Consider the following 19972-nt stretch of genomic DNA (forward strand, 5'->3'; position numbering starts at 1 on the left):
ACCACGTGTAGTCTTGGTGTACCCGGTGGCTAATGACTCTCAATCCAAAAAATGCAAACATATATCATTTACCCCTAGTCACAGCCCCATTACTTCTTCTTACATGATAGCCAATAGTCTCATTGAAACAGTCCCATCATTCAAGTACCTAGGAGTATTAATTTCGTTTGATCCTGACTGGGGCACATATATAAATAGCATTTTGTCAACGGTGAACCAATAACTCGGCTTTTTGAGACGCCACTTACGTCATTCTCCACGCGACGTAAGATTACGAGCGTTCATAACACTAATCAGGCCTAAAGTTGAATATGCTTCACCAATCTGGGACCCATATCAAAAATACGTCATCAACGCACTTGAGTCTCTTCAAAATCGCGCAGCAAGATTCATTCATTCATACTACTTATATGACGTAAGCATATTCACCCTAAAAGAAAAATCTAAGCTACAATCCCTCTTACACCGCCTTACGATATCCAGCCTTAGTATTTTTCATAAGTTTTTTACAGTTCACTTTACCGCATGCCGTACATCACCCCACCATCAATAATATCGCAACGCACTGGTCACCCACTACAAGTTTCAAAACCGCGCACACACACTACTACTTTATCTACTTCAATTTTTTCTCGTACAGCGTCAGAGTGGAATGCCCTTCCGCACCATGTTGTATCTACCAATAACTGTCACATGTTCTATGCTGCTGTGTCTTCAGTTTCACCAAATTAGTTGCCATTGGTTGTACTTAACGCCAGTCTTTATTTCTACAGTGTTCATTGTGTGTTATTGTTGTATTTATTTGTACAGTGTTATTTTTGTGCAAGATTTTCAATGATTACTACGTTATATTGCCACATCATGTTGTTTCTTCTAATGTTACCAAAAGAATTACTTAGCGCGTGTTCTCGTTTTCACAGTGTATCAACATTTCTTTCTTTTACATTCTCCTCTTTTTCCAAAGTTCTATTGGTTTTTACCTTTATTTGGATTTACCCATTACATGTTGTCCCCACCCCTTATGTAACACCCCTTAAACGGGGCCTTTAAGGAAATAAACTGAACCTAACGGAGCTGAATGAGAAGTGGTAGACTGATATACCTTGCATGTGCAAGCAAGGATGGCGGCCCTGGACACTCCTAGACAAAAGAGCTTAAGTGGATGGCGCTTAACTACAATTGCCGTTACAGGTCGAGGGATCGAATCTTGACTGCGGTGGCTACAATTTCGATGGAGGCGAAATCGTTGTGTGCCCGTGTGCTCCTATGGGCGCTTGTTAAAGAGCCCCAGGTGGTCAAAATTTCCGGAGCCTTTCATTATGGCGTCTCTCATAAGCATTAGGTGGTTTCCGAACATTAAGTCCTACTTATCAATCAGTTAATACAATTGTTGTTATCTCAAAGTGACGGGTGTATGATAAAAATATAGATGTACTGTTTATAAGTTTGCATAGCCAGGACTGCAACCACAGGTAACGTTTTACGAACATTGCGAAGTAATTGACAACAAACTCCGAGAACTAAGACTATAATACGATTAGATTATTTTCGAAGGCTGTAGTCGATTTAGCCTACATATAAACTTGCATAGGTTTACATAAATGCGGTATCTTTTGATGGTTAGATGTAACAGCGTTCTTATTATGTTAAAACATCTGAATATTCGTTTGAAATAAGATGGTGTAGGATTTCAGGCTTATATCTTGAAACACTGTGCCATGCTATTCCAATTTTTTTAGTAGTATTCAATAAGTATTCGTAATCGATTTTGCTCGATTACCATTCCCTTCAGTTCTAAATTTCACTCTTCGCACTACACTAAGTAGAGGTGGCTGACATTTCCGGTGTCTCCCATGATCACATCAAAGTCTAACAGATAGTATTAAGTTAACTAAGGCTTTATACCTTCTTTGTTATACTATCGTCGGCCATTTAAATATGGTACAATTGTATTAGGCCATTGTCGAAAGAAAACGTTCGTTAGAAAAAGGAGACGAGATTCCGACGTCTCTACATACTAATATGAATTGCTTATTCACACGGTAGATGATAAAAAATGCCATGAGCCGATATGTCCTTGGTTGCTTTTGTATATCGCTCATCAGTAAGAACCTCACTGATCACCTCAGTGGTCATCACCTCTACGGTGGTGTTAGTGGTAAACAATTCATCAGCCTTTGAAGAAAGCCTCTGCCTCGCCTTATCGTCACTTCTCACTCTTCCATGCAGATTACGTCTATGTTCTCATTTCCGACACGACTTCAGACTTTAGCAGAAGAGATGCTCCATGACGGAAAGCAGATCAGGAGCATCCGTCGCATCGGCGTGGCCGGTTCTTTACTTTCACAAGCAACGTATGATGCGGCCTTCAGGGCATTCGAGAATCTCGACAGCTTGGTCATCATGTACACTATGACGGAGAGCGGTGGCATCGTCTGTTCAACTTCTTTGCACGAGGCGATAGGAATTGGCATGGGTTTTCCAGGGGCCATGGTTGAAATCAAGGTATTTGTATAACTGTTCACAACGACGTTTTTTTATGCAGTACTGACCGTGTAACCTGAAAAGAATAAGAATTTTGCAGTTTAGAAACTTCGTTCGTGAGAACTATTCTCTTAATCTTGTAGATTTATGAAAGTAACCACCATCAACTCTAAAGCAAATAATATCTCGCCCAAACACTCCTAATTTTTTATTTCGTTTAGAACGTACCTAGCCCAGCTGCATTGTGTTTGTCGTAGAATTTGTGTCTACCTAAAGCGTTGTGGTGCACACAAGTTAGGTGATTTTTAACGCTCTTGCGTAAGGAGCTCGTTTTGCAGAAAATCCGGCGTCGGAATTGTTGGTTGTCAGCGAAAACCCATCTTATGCATGACCGAAAAATTGAGAAAGACACAAGTGAAATAAATACTATTAAGTAAATCCGGGTCTGCGTTTGAGATCAAACCCGGGTCATTTGCGTGTACGGGTCATCTGCTTGCGAATACGATGAAAATAACTATCTCTGCTTGGAAATGCAGTGATAGTAACTTTCATGTTTTACAAACACACGTGACCTAATTACGTGCTTCATAATAAATTATGAAATAAGGCAATAAGAATGCCTGGTACAAGCGTACATGGCCACCGTGCATCAGAACATGCGGGTACTATAATGATTTCCATGCTTAAAGCCAGTCACACACTACAAAAGGCACACGCGTTACTGCTCCTATTTCCTAAGTGCGACGTAGCCGGTGCATAATTAGCTCGCAAAGATTTTATTCATTTAGTATTTGGAGTGTGCAATAAGGACAGGATATAGCTGTCAAGTGTTAAATTGAAGCCTAAGGAGCCCCAAGTTCTTATTGCAATTGCAATTATGTGGAGACTCTCGGCTGGGTTTTGCCACCGATATCACCGTCACTACCCATATATGTATACGTATCTGTATATATGAAAACACAAGAAAGAAAAATAATCCTGATAATTGCTTTGATGCTCGGAATCAAACAACCGAACCTACGTTTGTGAACGCGCGGCCTTAGCCACTGAGCCACCAAAGAGGACCTTTGAACGACAATCTATTTATATCTACCACTGGTAAATGGTGCGTTCTTAGCATTACCAGCGAGATGGCGTGATGAGTGTGTTCAGTGTAGTTCAGCGCAAAGGTCTGCGCCCAGCTCGTCACGATGCACCGATGCGTGCTGAATTCCCACGCATGCTTTGCTCCGCGCAGGCAGGGGGCTTTATCCGCGCATTTATCCTGTGGTGGGGGAGAATCGCGCGCCTTTGGCTTTGATCGAATGATTGCGTTCAGTTGCCGAGCGGACACATATCACTTCGCTAACTGGACAGGCCCTGTTGTCGAAAAAAGCGTGCTAAACAAAACGAAGTAACTGGGACAGTTGTTAGTTTGCACTCATATCTGTACCGATGATTACGTTTTGTGCATTGTTTTTGTTTAAACGGCGCGTTGAGTGCCAATCTGTAAACATTGTTAGTTAGCTGTCATCCTGTGTGTGTTGTTTTCGTGCATTTTTTTGTGCGTGAGCAGCACGCTGCACGTTTCGATGTGCTTGCCATTCTAAATGTTACATTCCAAGTTTTTGATCTCGCATTCATTGATTCGCCCTTGCGGTGAAACTGTGACTTTTTCTTGCTTTAGCAAAACAACGTACTGCTGCGTGGATGGATGGATGGATGAATGGATGGATGAATAAACTTTATTGAGACTTCCGGAACGTGCTTCATCTCGTAGCGGGCCGTTTTCATGTCCAAACAGAAAGACGAAGTCTTTCTACTGCATCGCGTCCGAAGAAAAAAAGGTAGGTTTACACAAGCCTTTCCACAGGACCAAAATAAAGTTCTTTTCCTGCTTCCTTCCTCGCACTCGTTGTGCAAGGCGCCCGCATTGGTGTCTGCGCAAGCAGGTGTTTTGTGAGTGGTGTTACCACGGACCTTAGCCTACGGGCTGGGGGGGGGGGTAATTAACTTTTTTTTCACTCTTAGCCGTGCATGTCTTTGCCATATCTGGGGAAAGGGAATGGGGGGTGTGTGACTTACTCAGGGTGATTGGACTTCTAAGGCCTTCTGGTAAATGCAACGCACCCCTTCAACACCGGCTTGGCGTCTTTTCCGATGTTTCTCTAAATATCTATTTTTCTTTCTCCTTTAAATTACAGCTTTTTCTGTATTGTCTTCTCTTCCATTTACTTCCTTGTTTCCTGGCGGCAAGTGAAACTTTTTGAGGTTTTAAGTCAGATTTGGTTATAGTAATGGCGTGCTGCTGGCTTTGTGCAGACCTGCTCACATGTTCTGCCACGTTGTAGGCGCTGTTGCCGAACGAACAACCTTTTCCATGGAATCGGAGAAATTACCCATGAATCCCCCCGCAAGAAGTGGCGCACAGATGCAAGTACACATCCCCCCACAAAAAAATAAACATGACTCGTTCTCCAAGTACCACGTTAGTCATTGTGTGTATCCTGACAAGAATGCTCGAAACATATCACCACTCCTTGCACCCAGGCACCTCACTGGGACAATCGGAAATATGCACAAGGCCACGAAGATGACCACTGGGTACTTTCTGGTGGAGGTCAAGGGGGAAACTTCGTATGAGAAGTTCACGGACCTTGTAGCGTTTCAGGAGAAGCCAATAACCCTCGCCGCTGACCGAGCTATGAACACCGTCGAATAGGTCTTGTCAGACAACAACTTAGTGACAATTTAGTGGATCTTTCGGATGAGGTAGTTCTAGGTAGCGGATATCCGCGATGAACGACCATGTGATATATAAAGCGATAAGTATTCGTATAGTTCAATTCAGTATATTATGAAACAATTATTAGCGTAGACAACAATACAATGTTTTTTTTTCACATCGTCTAAGTTGTCAGTGTTTCGGAATTATGTATTTCGAATATGAGCAACACCAATGTTTTCTAGATGAGAACTCAGTTCGACAATATAACGTTTCATTTTTGAGCTTCCTGTTAGCAGTTATCTGCCGTTGTATGTGCCTGATTCTGTGTACTTTGTAACCAATACATGTTTGTTTTTAGTTGATGAATTCTGACCTAGAAAACAGTTTTTTTTTTCGACAGGGTGGCACCATCAGTTTCTAGTTGAGGTATATTTCTGAAAGTGACGGTGCTAACTAGCAGGCATGTTCATGATCAGGAAATATTCATAAATTAGAGAGCCCAGATTAGAAGAAAACCCCTGCCACACGCAGGTGGTGGACCCTGTGAGTAGAGTCAAGCTGGGTCCAAATGAGCCAGGCGAAATCTGCTTCCGTATACCGACAGTGATGCGTGGCTATTACAACCGGCCAAAAGAGACAGCGGAATTTTTTCGAAGGAAATGGCTGGTGCCGATGAGGTGAGTAGCAGTTTCAGGCACTATAAAGAGACACTAAACAGAAGCAATAACTCGGTATAAATTTATAAATTTTGATTAGTTATAAACTGCAATTGATCAGTATATGCCACTATCAAAAGTTCGTTATCAGCGGAGAAAAGCTCCGTATGTGACGTCAGAAATTTCAAAACGCATTTTTCGCATTTTTTCGACACTGGTATGAAAAAATTGGCTGAAATTTCTTGTGCCAGGTAATTGGCACCCGCAGGTGGCTACGTACTTCATTTTTAGTGATTGGAAGTTGCGTAGGAACTAGTAAACTCCTTCAAAATCCATGACGTCGTGGTGTTCGGTGCGAGGCCGAAAGTCGAGACTCCACCCGCATTTTTTTTCGCGCGTTTTCTTTAGGGATCCTTCATGTGCCGCGGATCCGTGTTTTAGGGTCGTGACAACTTCGAACATGGTTGCTTACTCTGGCTAAACCGGCTGCCATACTTCACGGGCCGCCATGTTGGTTCTGAGTGGTCGCTCATTTACATTAAAGGGAGCGTGGGTTTCGACAAGGTTTGGGTAGGTTTTTTTTTCCCTACAGCAAGTTCTGAAGGCTGAAGGGTTGTATTCTGAAGTTAGCCGCGGTTTTGTAGAAGAAGAAAGACATGTTCGTGGCTCTAGTTTGTTTAAAATACTGTTAAAACAGTTCATTTCTCCTACCTGTTAGACCCACCGCATCGGTGGAGTGAGGATATTTAGAGAGCCTTTATATGCGAGGGGGAGAACCTCGATGTCGCTGTCAATGGACTTCAATGCCTGCACGGCATTGCTAAAGCAAGTTCATCTCAGCACTGCAGACACCTTAAATGCCTTCTAGTGCAAAGCTCGAAACCGTGCTGTTTATATGGTGGTACCCATAAAACAGGGAAGGCAGATCAAACATCTGGGTAGCTCGCGAAGTTCTATGTCAACCGCATATCTCCGCTAGCTTGTTCCTCGTACCTGAAATGTTGCTTTTGTTCATAATATATTTTACTGCAGTAATTTTAGTTCCTTCGAACGAATCTGCACATTGGACTCCTTAAAATCCTTACAAGCTGTAAGCATTTCCCGAAAATAGTAAGGCACTCAATCATATTACACCAACCCTAACCCCACAAAAGCCTGCAGATTAGGCTAGAAGAAAACAAAGGGGAGCAACAAGGGACAAACTAAGTTTTTTCAGGTCATGTTTTATTGCAAACTGCATGCAACCGGCATGTGGCCTTAATTTCTTCAAACCATCCTTTATCCATTGCTAAGATCTCGTGTCCTTGCAGTGGGCCTACAATAAAGCAAGAAGACGAAAAGTCATACATGGCGCCGACCACGTCACAGAGTCCATACTTATTTTCTCTACAAGCACTAAATAAAAACTGAGTTTACGATATCAAAGCATCCGTGTGGCTGGTTATGAAACAAATGCAGCACATAGGGCATATTTGAGTTATGGGCCAACAACCAACTTGCTAAGTGCACATAAACTGCACCATTCATACCGACAGACAGACAGAAAAACAGACGGACACGAACAGTAAATCTGTCGCATTTTATGTTAAAGAGCAATCCTTTTTGTAATTATTGAGCGAGTTTCGGTGTGGTTGCGCGTGTCATTCAAGGGCAGAACGAATACTCCATGGCAAGCTGCACAAAATTTAGTTCTGTTGCAACTGTGCGAGACTTCGAGAGTCTACAGAGAACGCGTTCGTCGGCTCGTCTGTCTACCTTTCCTAATGCCCTTCCACAGCGACCGAGGTGAAATTGCAGGAACACGAACATCTGCAAGCAAAAGAAGATATGAACACGAGCTTCTCTAGATGGTTCACGGGCCTGGTGTTTTCCGCAACGAATGCGGTGACGGCTTCGGAAATCGATGAAGCGCAGATAGTGAATGCGTGCAGGACCACTCATTCGACTAGTCATATCATTCGGATGGTGAACTGTGCTTCGACTACAGGAATAAACAAGCATACTAAACCAGCTTTCGCTCGCATAGCCCGGCGTAGCCGAACGAAGCCTGATTCATTTTTAAACTGTGCACGTTGTCGTGTTTTTTTTTTTTCCTCAGACTGCTTTTCATCTCATGGCTAAGTCAGCCTTTTCAAGAAGTGTGCGGCAATATACTCAACCCACTCGCAATACAACGGGTACTCACCTCACAAACACGGGGAAGTGATCGGCTCCAAGCAGTCTCAGTTCACTTGTGTAATCTAGGTTTTCCGTTGGATAGGGCAAGTCGGAAAGTGGGGAAGTCTCATTGCGGCACGCAGCACCCTGGTATTTACACTTCAAGGTCATTGCAGGTGTGCTCAGCGCGGAGCTGGTGTCGTAGTGGAAGCTACGTGTACAGTGTAGCCAAACGTAGCTCATACCGCAGCTTGCTCGCCCGCGCCATCATGCAGCTGGTCAAGTGCGACGCAGCAGGAACGGCTGGCCGCAAGAACCAACATGGCGCTAGTTTCCATGAAAACCGGGACTGGCAACAATGTGTTTTAGCAGACGGCGGCAAGTCAAGACAAGTCAAGTTTATTAAATAATTCATTTGAGTTACAAGGTTAGTGGTGGGTCAAAGACTGACACCACCCTAAAACACGGAGACGCGTGCACATGAAGGCTCCCTAGTTTTTTTAGCTTACCAAGTGTCATGTCGCGGTAACAGTGGTGTTTACGCGGTTTTAGAAATGTACTTTATTATTGAGCGCAAATTAATTTAGCTGTTTAGTGGCCCGTGATGTCGATGTATATTTTCTTTGCAAAGCGGTGCCTCGACTATCAGTCCTCGCGTCACTTTAATATATCAAAACAGTGGCCTGCATGTTGGAGTTGTCGCCGATTTCTCTATAGTAAGAGGATGGCGTCTGTTTATGAAAAGTGTTTAATGATTTCAAGTACATCGCACTCAACTATGACAGAGCAGTGAGTCATCCCAGATGTACAGTAAACATACAAATACTGTCTAAAGCACAAAAAGCATCGCCCTGTAGGTGAACAGTCATTCGATCGTGCGATCCTGGCCTGTGTTATATTGCTCCAAAGGTGGATTAATCAGTTTTTAAAAACTCAGCAGCCAATTTCTAATCAGTTAGCTCTATCTAAAAAACCACAGCGCATATGTCCGTCACTTTCGAAGGACAGTCATGCTCGTTTGTTTTTTCACTTGAACCGTTAGTATGTTTTCTCGGATAACTCAACCACGCGCAATAAGAGGTAAAGGTTCGTCATAATACCTAAAACACTGTTTCGTGAAGGAGCAATCTTGCGATCTCTAGAGAAAGATTAGGCCATTCATGTTTATGACCAAAAACTTGTGCCACAAAGATGGGTCATTACTCAGTTATCCAAAATGCGCGAGAGGTGCTTAACATGTATATTTAAAAACTCATAGTGCTCTTTCTCCGATTTTTTTCAGGTGACATTGGTTATTACGACGAGGACGGGCGTTTCTATTTCGTCCAGAGGCTGAAAGAGATGATAAAATGCATGGACAACCAAGTTGTTCCTGCTGAGCTTGAGCAATTGCTGCTTCAGGAGCACTCCGTAGACATTGCCGAAGTGACAGTGGTGGGGCTACCGCACCCTTTATACAGAGAAGCACCAGCGGCTGCGGTAGTGCCCCGGGGCCAATACATGTGTCACAAGGCCGCGGGGCCCTTGGCTGATAAGATGAAGGCTACCATCACAGGTACGGTTCCGCTTTTATGCCAATAGTGTTTCTTTATATATTTTGAATACTGCTCGCCTCTTTCCGAGACCATAGTAGATGAGCATACAAGTTTGACATACAGCTACAAAAATTAAATCGAGACTCGACGAATTTCTGTCGTCGTGTTCATGTCTTGTATGTATGTATGTATATGTATGTATGTATGTATGTATGTATGTATGTATGTATGTATGTATGTAATTAAGTGTGTATGTATCTATGTATGTATGTATGTATGTATGTATGTATGTATATACGTATGTATGTAATGTATGTATGTATGTATGTATGTATGTATGTATGTATGTATGTATGTATGTATGTATGTATGTATGTATGTATGTGCGTATGTACATACGTAGGTAGGTAGGTAGGTAATACATGTAGGTAGCTAAGACAGGTAGGTAGGTAAAGCCACGAACAAAAATAAATTGGTCGAAGGAGTTTGCGACCGGCGCTGTTGAGACTTCAATCTGTGACTCCTAACTCCGCAGCCTACCGCTTTCGAAAGCTCTGCCACGTGCCACTGGTTACTTGGAATGGTAACGGTGAGCATTTACCGCTGCTGGTACGCAGATCTCGGAAGCGCTTCGGCATGTTCAGTACCACCCTCCAGGTGGTGCTAAGGATGCGCTTTAAAGCAACGCTACTAGATCTTGTTTCAGCTGTTTTTGAAAGGTCCATGGAAGAGAAACCCATTTTTGTACCAATTCGCACTGTGCGACGCCGAACAAGCAATGCTTGGAACGCCATACGCCGAAGGCGGCGTTGAGGGACACCCCACGCGTCGCAATGTCCAGTGAGGAGGCGCTGGCGTAGTCATCATCCGCTGATCAATCAGGAAGAAGTAATAACTGTTCCAGCTGTATATGTGCACGTGTTCTGTGTATACCTGTGCATTCTTATCAAGCGTCATTCTTTGAGATTGAGCTGCGGGCTGGCCCCGCCGCGGTGGTCTAGTGGCTAAGGTACTCGGCTGCTGACCCGCAGGCCGCGGGTTCAAATCCCGGCTGCGACGGCTGCATTTCCGATGGAGGCGGTAATGTCGTAGGCCCGTGTGCTCAGATTTGGGTGCACGTTAAAGAACCCCAGGTGGTCAAAATTTTCGGAGCCCTCCGCTACGGCGTCTCTCATAATCATATGGTGGTTTTGGAACGTTAAACCACACAAATCAGTCAATCAATGAGCTGCGGGCTGAGAGTGTTGCCCTGACCAAGCATTAATAATGGCGTCCCACTAGTCTGTATGCTGATCAAGGTTCTTCAAAGAATGGTTCCGGCTACAACGCAGAGGCCAAAACAATGTACGTTTACACAGAGTTGTTTACCAAGAGGGTCCTTACAAAACCTTGATTTACCTCATGATTTTATTCCTAGCTTTCGGCTTGGTAGGGGGCTGGTGTATCTCAGATATCATGAGATCTTTTACACCAGCGACATTACGGCAGGTGGTGTTCCACGTACTAAATATTTCCAGGTTTTGTTTAACAATGTCAATTTCTAACGCAGTTCAGTTCCGGCTAAGTATTTCTCATGTCTCTGTTGAGTTACCTGTATTGCTAGCTAAGGGTAGCACTTAAGACAAGTTTTGTCTGAAGATGTAGACACCTGCGAATGCACCCGCTTACAAAAAGTACCAAAAAAAACATCCATAATAGCAGGTCGAGTGGTGTGCAAAGAAGATTTGCCTCAGATGAGTTGTCAGTGTAATTTGCAGCGTAAATAAATTGTACATGGCTGTAAATAAATTACAGCCAAGTTCTTTCGAGGATCCCTTCTCTTGTAATATTATTTCACCATGATTAGAGTGTCGTTCTCACTTTCCGAAAAGTACTAAGTCCGGACGTCCTCAATAGCTGCTATATTAGTGGGCATACTGTGGAATATATGATATTCTAAATGTACACTAGAGGGAACTCTGACGCTAGTGTATATGTTAGCTGCAAGGCATGGTACTTAAGCCAGCAAGGGAATGATGAGTAGTACAGAAATTTGTATAATCGTTGTTCTATCGGCTCCGTTTGACTTCGCGTGGCATGGAGCCAATTTGTAACAGGGCGACCATCGGAAAATGTGCAGCAGTTGCAATTCACTGAAGTTCACATCATGAAGGTCATGAAGTTCAGAACCAATTGCTCTTTTACTTCAAACACAAACAAACTAGAACAATAAACATAGCCGCCAGTGCGCTCGAAGCTCGCAGGCATGAAGACTAGGCAAATTAGTGTACATGCCGTCATTCTCTTGGTGGTGGAACGATAACAGCGCCAGAGTCCCTCTAGTTAGTTTCAGGAAGTTATGCTTCGGAAGATTTCGTTCTATTATAAAAGCACGTGAATCTTGTGCCCTCCTAATGTATTGAACTTAAAACCTGTGTGTGTCTCCCGGCCAGAGAGAAAGGCGTACAGAAGCAATGGAGGTTACAGTTACGAATGCGAGTGATTGGAGGAAAAGTCGTGGTAGATCAAAAATGTTGCAGTGTTTTATTAGTTTATATTTGCTGCGGCTAAGCTATATTTGGTACAGCTGAGCAATTCTGCCCAATCTTTTCGCAGAAAAACTGGCTATCCACAAGCACCTTTACGGAGGCGTCTTTCTGTTCGACTCCTTGCCGAAGACAGAAAAGGCAAAAGTAAACCGAAGAGCAATAGTGGAACAGTGTGCTCATAAAGTAAGTTTGTAATAAATAAAGAAGTTACAGTCTTTCAAACACACGTGTTCAAATTTTCATGGTGTTTCCTTTTCTAAGGAGATTATACTGCTGGCTTATAGTGTAGGGCGCATAGTCGTTGCTCAAACTCCGAGCACTTTCTTACAAATTTATCGAACTGGTGAAGACAGAGCAAGGATGTATAGAATATATGATAAACAGTTATGTGATTATTTTTCTAAAGTCCAAGGAGCCGCACAGTATGTGGATGCAATCAACACCAGTTAAGTATTTTCCGCCTCGTCGTGGCCCACACGTGTCTCTCGGAGAGGTGGCATATTTATTTATTTTATTTATTTATTTAGGTACCCCAAGGGCCCAAATGGGCATTACATAGGGGGGGGGATGGGTTTAAAGCCGACACAACGTACAATATTGTTAAAAGAAAGAATCAACACAACAAAAGTGACATTACAATATCATAAAGGCAGCAAAAGTACACAATTGCAAAGTACAGCGTGAAACATAAAAAAAATTGCCCGCAGCTTCCCTCGGGCGAACACTGAGGAGGATGCGGAGCATATAATTGGTTAACGGGGTGTTAAAGTGCGACTTACTTGGGTCGATGGCTAAATTGGTTAACGTGGTTGTGAAATGGGGTGTTAAATTGCGACTTACTTGGGTCGATGGCTAAATTGGTTAACGTGGTTGTAGGAGGGGGTGTTAAATGAGTGAACACGTACACACGTATGCGAAAGGGCGGCGCTGGTCGAAGGGACGTCGATCATTGTGTTTGTGGATTCGTTGGAATTCATTTCACCGCGACCTTGGACGTCGACGCGCCGTACAAACCAACCGACGAGCGGCAACTGAGCGAGCGAGCGCCGACCTTGAGTATATATACAGCACGACGGCGCATGCACTGTCAGCTGTTGAATGTTCTCGAAGCGCGACGCCACATGCGCGTCCACTGGAGAATCAGGAGAATTGTAGATGTCGAACGCGGTGTGTAGAGGAGGAAGGGTGCACAGATGGTGGAGGAGTGAAGCGCGCGCGGTGTGTAGAGGAGGAAGGGATGCACAGATGGTGGAAGAGTGGGCGACGGCGCGACGGCGCATGCGCGCGCGTCAGCTGTCGAATGTTCGAGAAGCGGTGCGGACGGCGCACTACAAGGCGCGAGTATAAGATGCTCCGCATCTAAAAGTGTAAATGTGACAGAAAATCTGGTATTTGGAAGGCAGGAACACACATTTACAGCCTAGAAAAGATGAGCATGTTGAAGACAAGTTACAGGGTATTTTGATTAGCTAGAAAAGCGAGGAGTGCGGTTTGAAAAGAAGAGGTGTCTGTTTGGTTCACTAGGCTACTAGGTAAAGAATTCCATTCATTGATTGCCAGAACAAGGGGTGAGTTCTGATATTTGTTTGTTCGGGCAAAAATTGGGCCAACTTTGTGAGCGTGGTCAGCGCGTGCGGACGTATGGGTTGCCGGGAGTATAAATTTGCGAGCGAATGGTGTTGGATGATGGTACAGTGTGTGAAAAAAAATTAATCTTGACAACTGCCTGCGTTGGGTGAGAGGGGGGAGATTAAGTTCATCCTTCAAGGCAGATACACTCTGGTATCTTGAGTACGATGACAGAATGAAGCGCGCGGCCTTGTTCTGTACGGATTCAAGCATGTTAGTCAGACACATCTGAAGTGGATGCCAGATGATTTGCGCGTATTCTAGTGAAGAGCGGATAAGAGCATTATACGCGTGAAGTCGTGTCTCTGAATTAGCTAAATAAAGGGGACGCTTCAGCAGGCCGAGCTTTTTACACGCCTTCGATGTGATTTTTTTTATATGGGGGGCCCAGCTTAAATCGGAGGTGAATGTAACTCCCAGATATTTGAAAGATGAAACTGTTTCTATTTTGGCATTATCTATTAAGTAATTATAAGTTTCGGATCTTGTCCTAGAAGAAAATTGCACATACTTAGTTTTTTCTACGTTTATTTTCATCAGCCATTTTTCGCACCATTCAGTCACAAAGCGAGATGTTGCGTTGTGCTTGCGTTCAAGCATAATCATCATTAATATAGTTAGAGCAGTAGCGCTGGTAGTGCCGCCCAGCGGCGAGGCTAGGTGACCGCACAGAGATGATTCGGGGCTCTCTTTGGCGAGGGACGGCTGACGCGATTGGTCGTCTTTTCACGGGTATTCGCGGGATCCGAAAACTGTGGGCCGTGTCCCGTAGGTGCCTTGTGGTGATTCGATCATTGGGGATGGCATCTTCGCGTAACCTTCTGTTAGTTATTCTGTTTGAGTGTCTTATTGGGATTATTGTATAAGGTTGTTTCTAGCGTGTCACCAGTGAGGTTTTCGATCGGCTGGCGATATTGTTGTTTGTAACGGTTGTTGAATAAATGTTCACGATGTATGGATTGATTATAGTGCATCTCTCTGTGCGTGCGTTTCAAGAGCGGCACTCTGGTCCGCTACTCCACAACAAATATTTTAATAATGCTATATTATAGTATTGCTAAACAAAAAAAATGAGGACCCTTAGCTTCACCTTTCAAAGTTAAACGCGATCGTGGATCTGGCCCTTAGTGCGCCCTTCAACTGCAAAGGGCATACCTGATAATGTTTTGTTACATACACACACACGCACACAGTAGATTGTACCAGCGCGCGCGCGCGAATGTAACATACAATTTTTTTTATCTAAAGCAAGATTTGCAAAGCCTCTAAGATACATGTCGCACGCTTGCCATCTTGGAGACCATAAAGAGTCTCACAATGCCTCACAGATGGCAGCACATTATCTAGCGTTTGCCATTTGCTTGATCAATGCCTCTGGAAAGTAATGATAGGTTTTCCGCGAGATCGACATAGTTTTCTATTTTTACAGCTATTTGAAAGTTCCGGTGTGTTTTTAGCGTTGATGGCTCCACTATCTCGGCCTTTTTCTACATAACTTGAGGCCTCCCAAAGGCGCGTACAAATTGCCAAATGAGCTTGTTTTCGTCATGACACCTGCCGAACAAAATGCGTTCACCTCATGATCACCAGCGCGCGTGCTAAACACTGGAACACAAAGCGTACTTTTTTCCTTTAATCCATGAAATCATCACCAGTAATGGTGAACTATAAGCGTACGTTGTCATGGCTGCTAACGGCACGCCATTCATATACACCATATACTATTTGGCAGTCTTCAGAGCTCAGCCTCTTTAGCGTATTTTAGTCATCAGTAGCGAGATGGCGCGACGTGTTCGCGTCGCGGGAGCTAAAGTCGTCGCTTTTCGCGTTTCGTTGAGCGCCGTCTCCGAGGCGCATGGTCTCTCCTGCGCGCACGCTTACCAGACGCGTTATTCGAAAGGGAACTAAGGTCAGTTCTCTTGCTTCCACAGCTGCCTTTACGGAAAGCAAACGCTGCTCATAAAGGAATGTGCAAGAATTGTGGCAGTTGTTCACGCTCGTCTTGTGTATCTTGTGCGTTCGTTTAGTGCGCCTTTCTGATTGAAACAGCCCGAATTAAGGGTCAAGCTGTGTCAGTAGATATTCCGCGTTCGTCCTGTGCATGCCCATTTTGTGCGTGCTTTCTGCTTGAGGTGCGTGCGGTACGTTTCGAGATGCTTGGTTTTCTTCGCGTGATTTCGCAATTCGTTGCTCTAGCATTAATTCTTTCACTCCTGTGGCTAAACTATGCACAATTAGCGCCCAACTACCTGTGTGGAAACATATTTCACTTTCGTGTTATCATCGTCATCATCATCATTATCATGAGCCTGACTACGTCCACTGCAGGACAAAAGCTTCTGCCATGTTCTGCCAGTAAACTCGCTCATGTGCTTGCTGCTGCCATTTTATACCCATAAACTTCTTAATCTCATGTGCCCACCTAACTTTCTGTCTCCCTCTAATACGCTTGCCTTCGTAACCAGCGGTTATCCTGTCGACGCGCTATAGCCCGGCCCATGTCCATTTCCAGTTCTTGCATTCAACGATGATTTCTTTAACCCCGGTTTGTTCCCTGATCCAGCCTGCTTTCTTCTCGTCTCTTACGATTACACATTCCATTTTTCTTTCGATTGCTCGCTGCGTCGTCCTCATTTTAGGCGAAACCCTCTTTGTAAGTCTCCAGGTCTCTCCTCTGATGCCGAGTACCGGCAAGATTCAGTTGGTATATGCTATAAAATATCATCATCAAACGCCACAAGCCTGAAACAAGCACGTGCTACTTCACTTCTAATAAACCGTATTCGATCAAAGCAGTCCCTGATCTCGATCGTCTTAATATATTCCTACCTCTTGAGGGATAATGGTAATCTACCTGTCGTAATTTGAGAGTGCTAGTCAGATGTGCTTCGCTCCATTCTAGTTACTTAAACTCTGGTTCGGCTCCGCGGTTATAACCTTTCCTAAGTAGACATAGTGTGTAAGAACTTCTGGTACACAATTACCTATCTTGAAACGCAATTCTCTTCCGAGGTTGTTGTACATTATTTTTGTTTTCTGCAGATTATCTTTTAGACCTACCTTTTTGCTCTCCTTATCTAACTCTGTGATTACTCGTCCTCTGAGTTACCCTTCCCAATCGAGGCCCCTGAAAATCTCCTGTAAGCACGCGGTAAATAGAATTGGGGTGATTTTAACTCAATGATTTACACCCTTCTTGATTGATACTCTGTTGCTTTCAATAAAAAGCACTGTTGTACCAAAGCTCGCGTTATATCAATGCCTACAAAGAGAAACCAGCCACGTTTTCTTTTTGCCAGATTGCGCAGACATGGTGATTTTTCTAAGTGAACGTTCGTTCCAAAAATAAAAAAAAAACAGTCGTTATATGGCACTTGCTCACGTATTTCATTTTGTCACACTGTGCCTGCTCAAATAGTTCAAGATGAATATGTTTTATCTAAGCTAAATTACAGTTGCGCTTATACTATAGTCGGTGACTTCAACGTTAACATTAGATAATTTTAGTTCAGCACGTGCAACGGCCTAGCACACGCAAAGCGAGAGAGGGAGATAGACTGCGCATGCGCTGAACCTAAGAGAGATGCATGCGTTCGTGCACGCTAGATTGTGACGATTGCGTGTACCAACGTTGCACCTGCTACGGCCATTGCGTACCTTTCTGGCGGCTCTCGTGAGATCTCGTACTGCCGAAATGAAACAGACGAGATGACTGATACTGACATTACGATTGCCAAGAATGTCAGTGAGCAGTTTGGCGGATTTGGAACGCAAATAAGTAAGCTGAAGCCAGTAGAAGAACAGGTTCAGTGAATCGTGATAACCACTGGGCCGGAGCACAACGCTGAACGACCAGACAACGTTATTAACGAAGCAGTAACTGAATCAGTTGGTGACGCGAAGCACACCACCGGAATTGTGGGCGGTGTACGGGACGTCGTGTGTGTGATCCCTTTGAACTGTGGTGGTTGCTGGATGTTCTATTCAGAAGATGTCGGAATGATCGTCTGCAAAAGCATTTCAACTGTTAAAAAGTAAAGGTCTGGTTTAGTCGTGCATTTAGCGTGCATGTAGGTGCACGTTTGTGTCCCAAGAAGCTCAAATGATTTTTAGTGCACACGGTGCCCTCAACAAAGCAGCATTCACGGCACGTGAAGGCTGGCGCGTAAAGACATCGCTGTCAATGAGGCTATTCTTGTGTTTAGCGTTTAGCGATACCAGCTCGGTTCTCTTTTTTGTTCTCTCGTGGTCTTGAAAAGTTCTGAAGCATCTAGTATACGTAAATTGGCAGTAAGCGATCGTCTCTGCCATTTATGTCTCATGCGCTGTTAGTTTACTTAGCCTCAACACATCAAACCACCACTCGTCTTCAGAAAACATCGATTTGTCTTATATGCCTCGACTCTTGCGTTGCGTTAACTTATATCGAGTTTTTCAGCCTCTTCCTTTTTAACGAGATTGCGTGAAGCAACACTAAAAGGCAAGTCTGTTGAAGCACAGGCGTAGTACACGCTTTGGGTGTTGCGCATGGTAAACTAATGCTGTTGGAGGCAGCCCTAAACATATCCTACAGAGCTCACAGCACATTGAAGACGTACAACCTTGCGTACAGTAAACTTAAATTCTCTATTATGGATCTTAGGACCTAGCTTTGCCCACTAATCATAAGTTACTTCGAGGAGATTCATGGATCTGCCCCCCCTCCTAAGCCGGCGTTATGATTGAGTAGTATCTGTGCTTTTTGGAACAAACTCGGAAACAATTGACAATTTTTCGCGTCAATAAAACTCATACAACAGTTTGCGGATTTCAATAAGCTAGGCTGTTTGATAGCCAATCGTGCGTGACAGAAAACACCTGATGTAATCACACGAACGCTATTAGTGGCGTTTCGTTCACAGCGTCTAGACACACCGTTGTGATTAAGGTCATCTGTTATTCCTCTCTGACAAAATAAGATGTTTCAGGAGCTTTCGTTCGTCCTCTAGGCCTTGAGACATTCGTAAATGCATCCACAGATTTCGTGTTGTGACTGAAGTACCGCTGGAAATGGTTGCGAAGGGATACTTCAGTGAAATATGTATGTAATCACATCAAGAAGAAAGCGAAAATGATGGTCATGTAATGGTTGTCATAGTATGCATCGTGGATAGGTGAACGCATCTTGGGATTGCGAATGTGGTGAACTTGACACCCATTCTACGGTGTGTCATTGGTCGTCCCGCCACCTTCTTCCCCTTGGATGGTTTTTCCGGTACTGCGAATGAAAATAGAAAAACGCCATCACAATGTGTACAACGGACTTTCTAAAAGGGAGAGCATGCCAAATTATATCTAGTTATCTCAAATGGTACGCTTGAGATACATTGCTGCAATTCTACTTGATTTCAGAACAAACTGTAAGATTTATGTTCTTTTAATAGGCAGACGAATGACCTCTGAAAATGAAAAACTCACCAAGTCACCACACACCTCTCAACCTCGAAGGCGCCTATACGGCTGAGTCGAATGTTTAAGTTGTTCAGGAGACTGCTGATGCTACAGGCACTAAGTCACAGCATATCTCGTGGGCAGGGAATGTGTCTTCACTAATTTCTTACCGAGTTTGTGACGAGGGTATATAGGAAAAAAAGAAGTGGAGCTCACGCACACTCGCTAACATTTTCGCGAGCCAGACTCACGAAAACTCCCTCTCACAAAAAAAAATCACGGCATGTTCAAGGAGTGAATGATGATGACTGGGGCGAAGCATTGGAGGGTTTTATCGCTAAACCGTAAATACCCACCAATATCACCCACTTCACCATCAAAGACGTGACAAACACTGTATCTATTTATAAAAAAATATTATTGGTAAGAGGTAGCTACACTTCGCTTAAAGTTCCCCTTCACTAAAACGACTTTATGGTCGGTCAAGTGGTGAATTGGTGATGGGGCGAAGTGAGATGTTTGCAAGGATGAAGTAGTGGACTTTCCAAAGGTGGAACTATAGGTGGTCACGAACGAACAAGGGATGGACACAGTGAGACAATTTATGGTACTTTAACGTGCACCTACATACAGTTACACGACCATTTTGCATGCTTATTGACTGCTTCTCAACAGTGTTTTATGGTTGGTGAAATGGCGGATCGGTGATGGGGCGTAGTGAAATTTCGGCAAGGACGAAGTAGTAAGTAGTCGGTAAAGGTGGAAGTATAGGCGGTCACGTATATACATACAAGGTATAGACAAACGCACGCCTTTAGGAGGCTCTTTGACTGGACTCACCCGGAA

At 43.9% G+C, this 19972-nt stretch overlaps 1 protein-coding gene across 1 annotated transcript in view; it reads left to right on the forward strand.

The window, feature by feature from the left end:
• The window catches only part of LOC119182254 (uncharacterized), a 234972-nt gene extending 222710 nt beyond the window's left edge, over nt 1-12262 (forward strand). The window contains 5 exon segments of the mRNA XM_075870035.1: nt 2230-2505; nt 5723-5848; nt 5850-5868; nt 9287-9559; nt 12135-12262. Coding sequence (XP_075726150.1) covers nt 2230-2505; nt 5723-5848; nt 5850-5868; nt 9287-9559; nt 12135-12262 — 822 coding nt within the window.
• Nucleotides 12263-19972: the final 7710 nt, after the last annotated feature.

This window comes from Rhipicephalus microplus, chromosome 7, assembly GCF_043290135.1.
Source record: "Rhipicephalus microplus isolate Deutch F79 chromosome 7, USDA_Rmic, whole genome shotgun sequence".
Taxonomy (NCBI): Eukaryota; Metazoa; Arthropoda; class Arachnida; order Ixodida; family Ixodidae; genus Rhipicephalus; species Rhipicephalus microplus.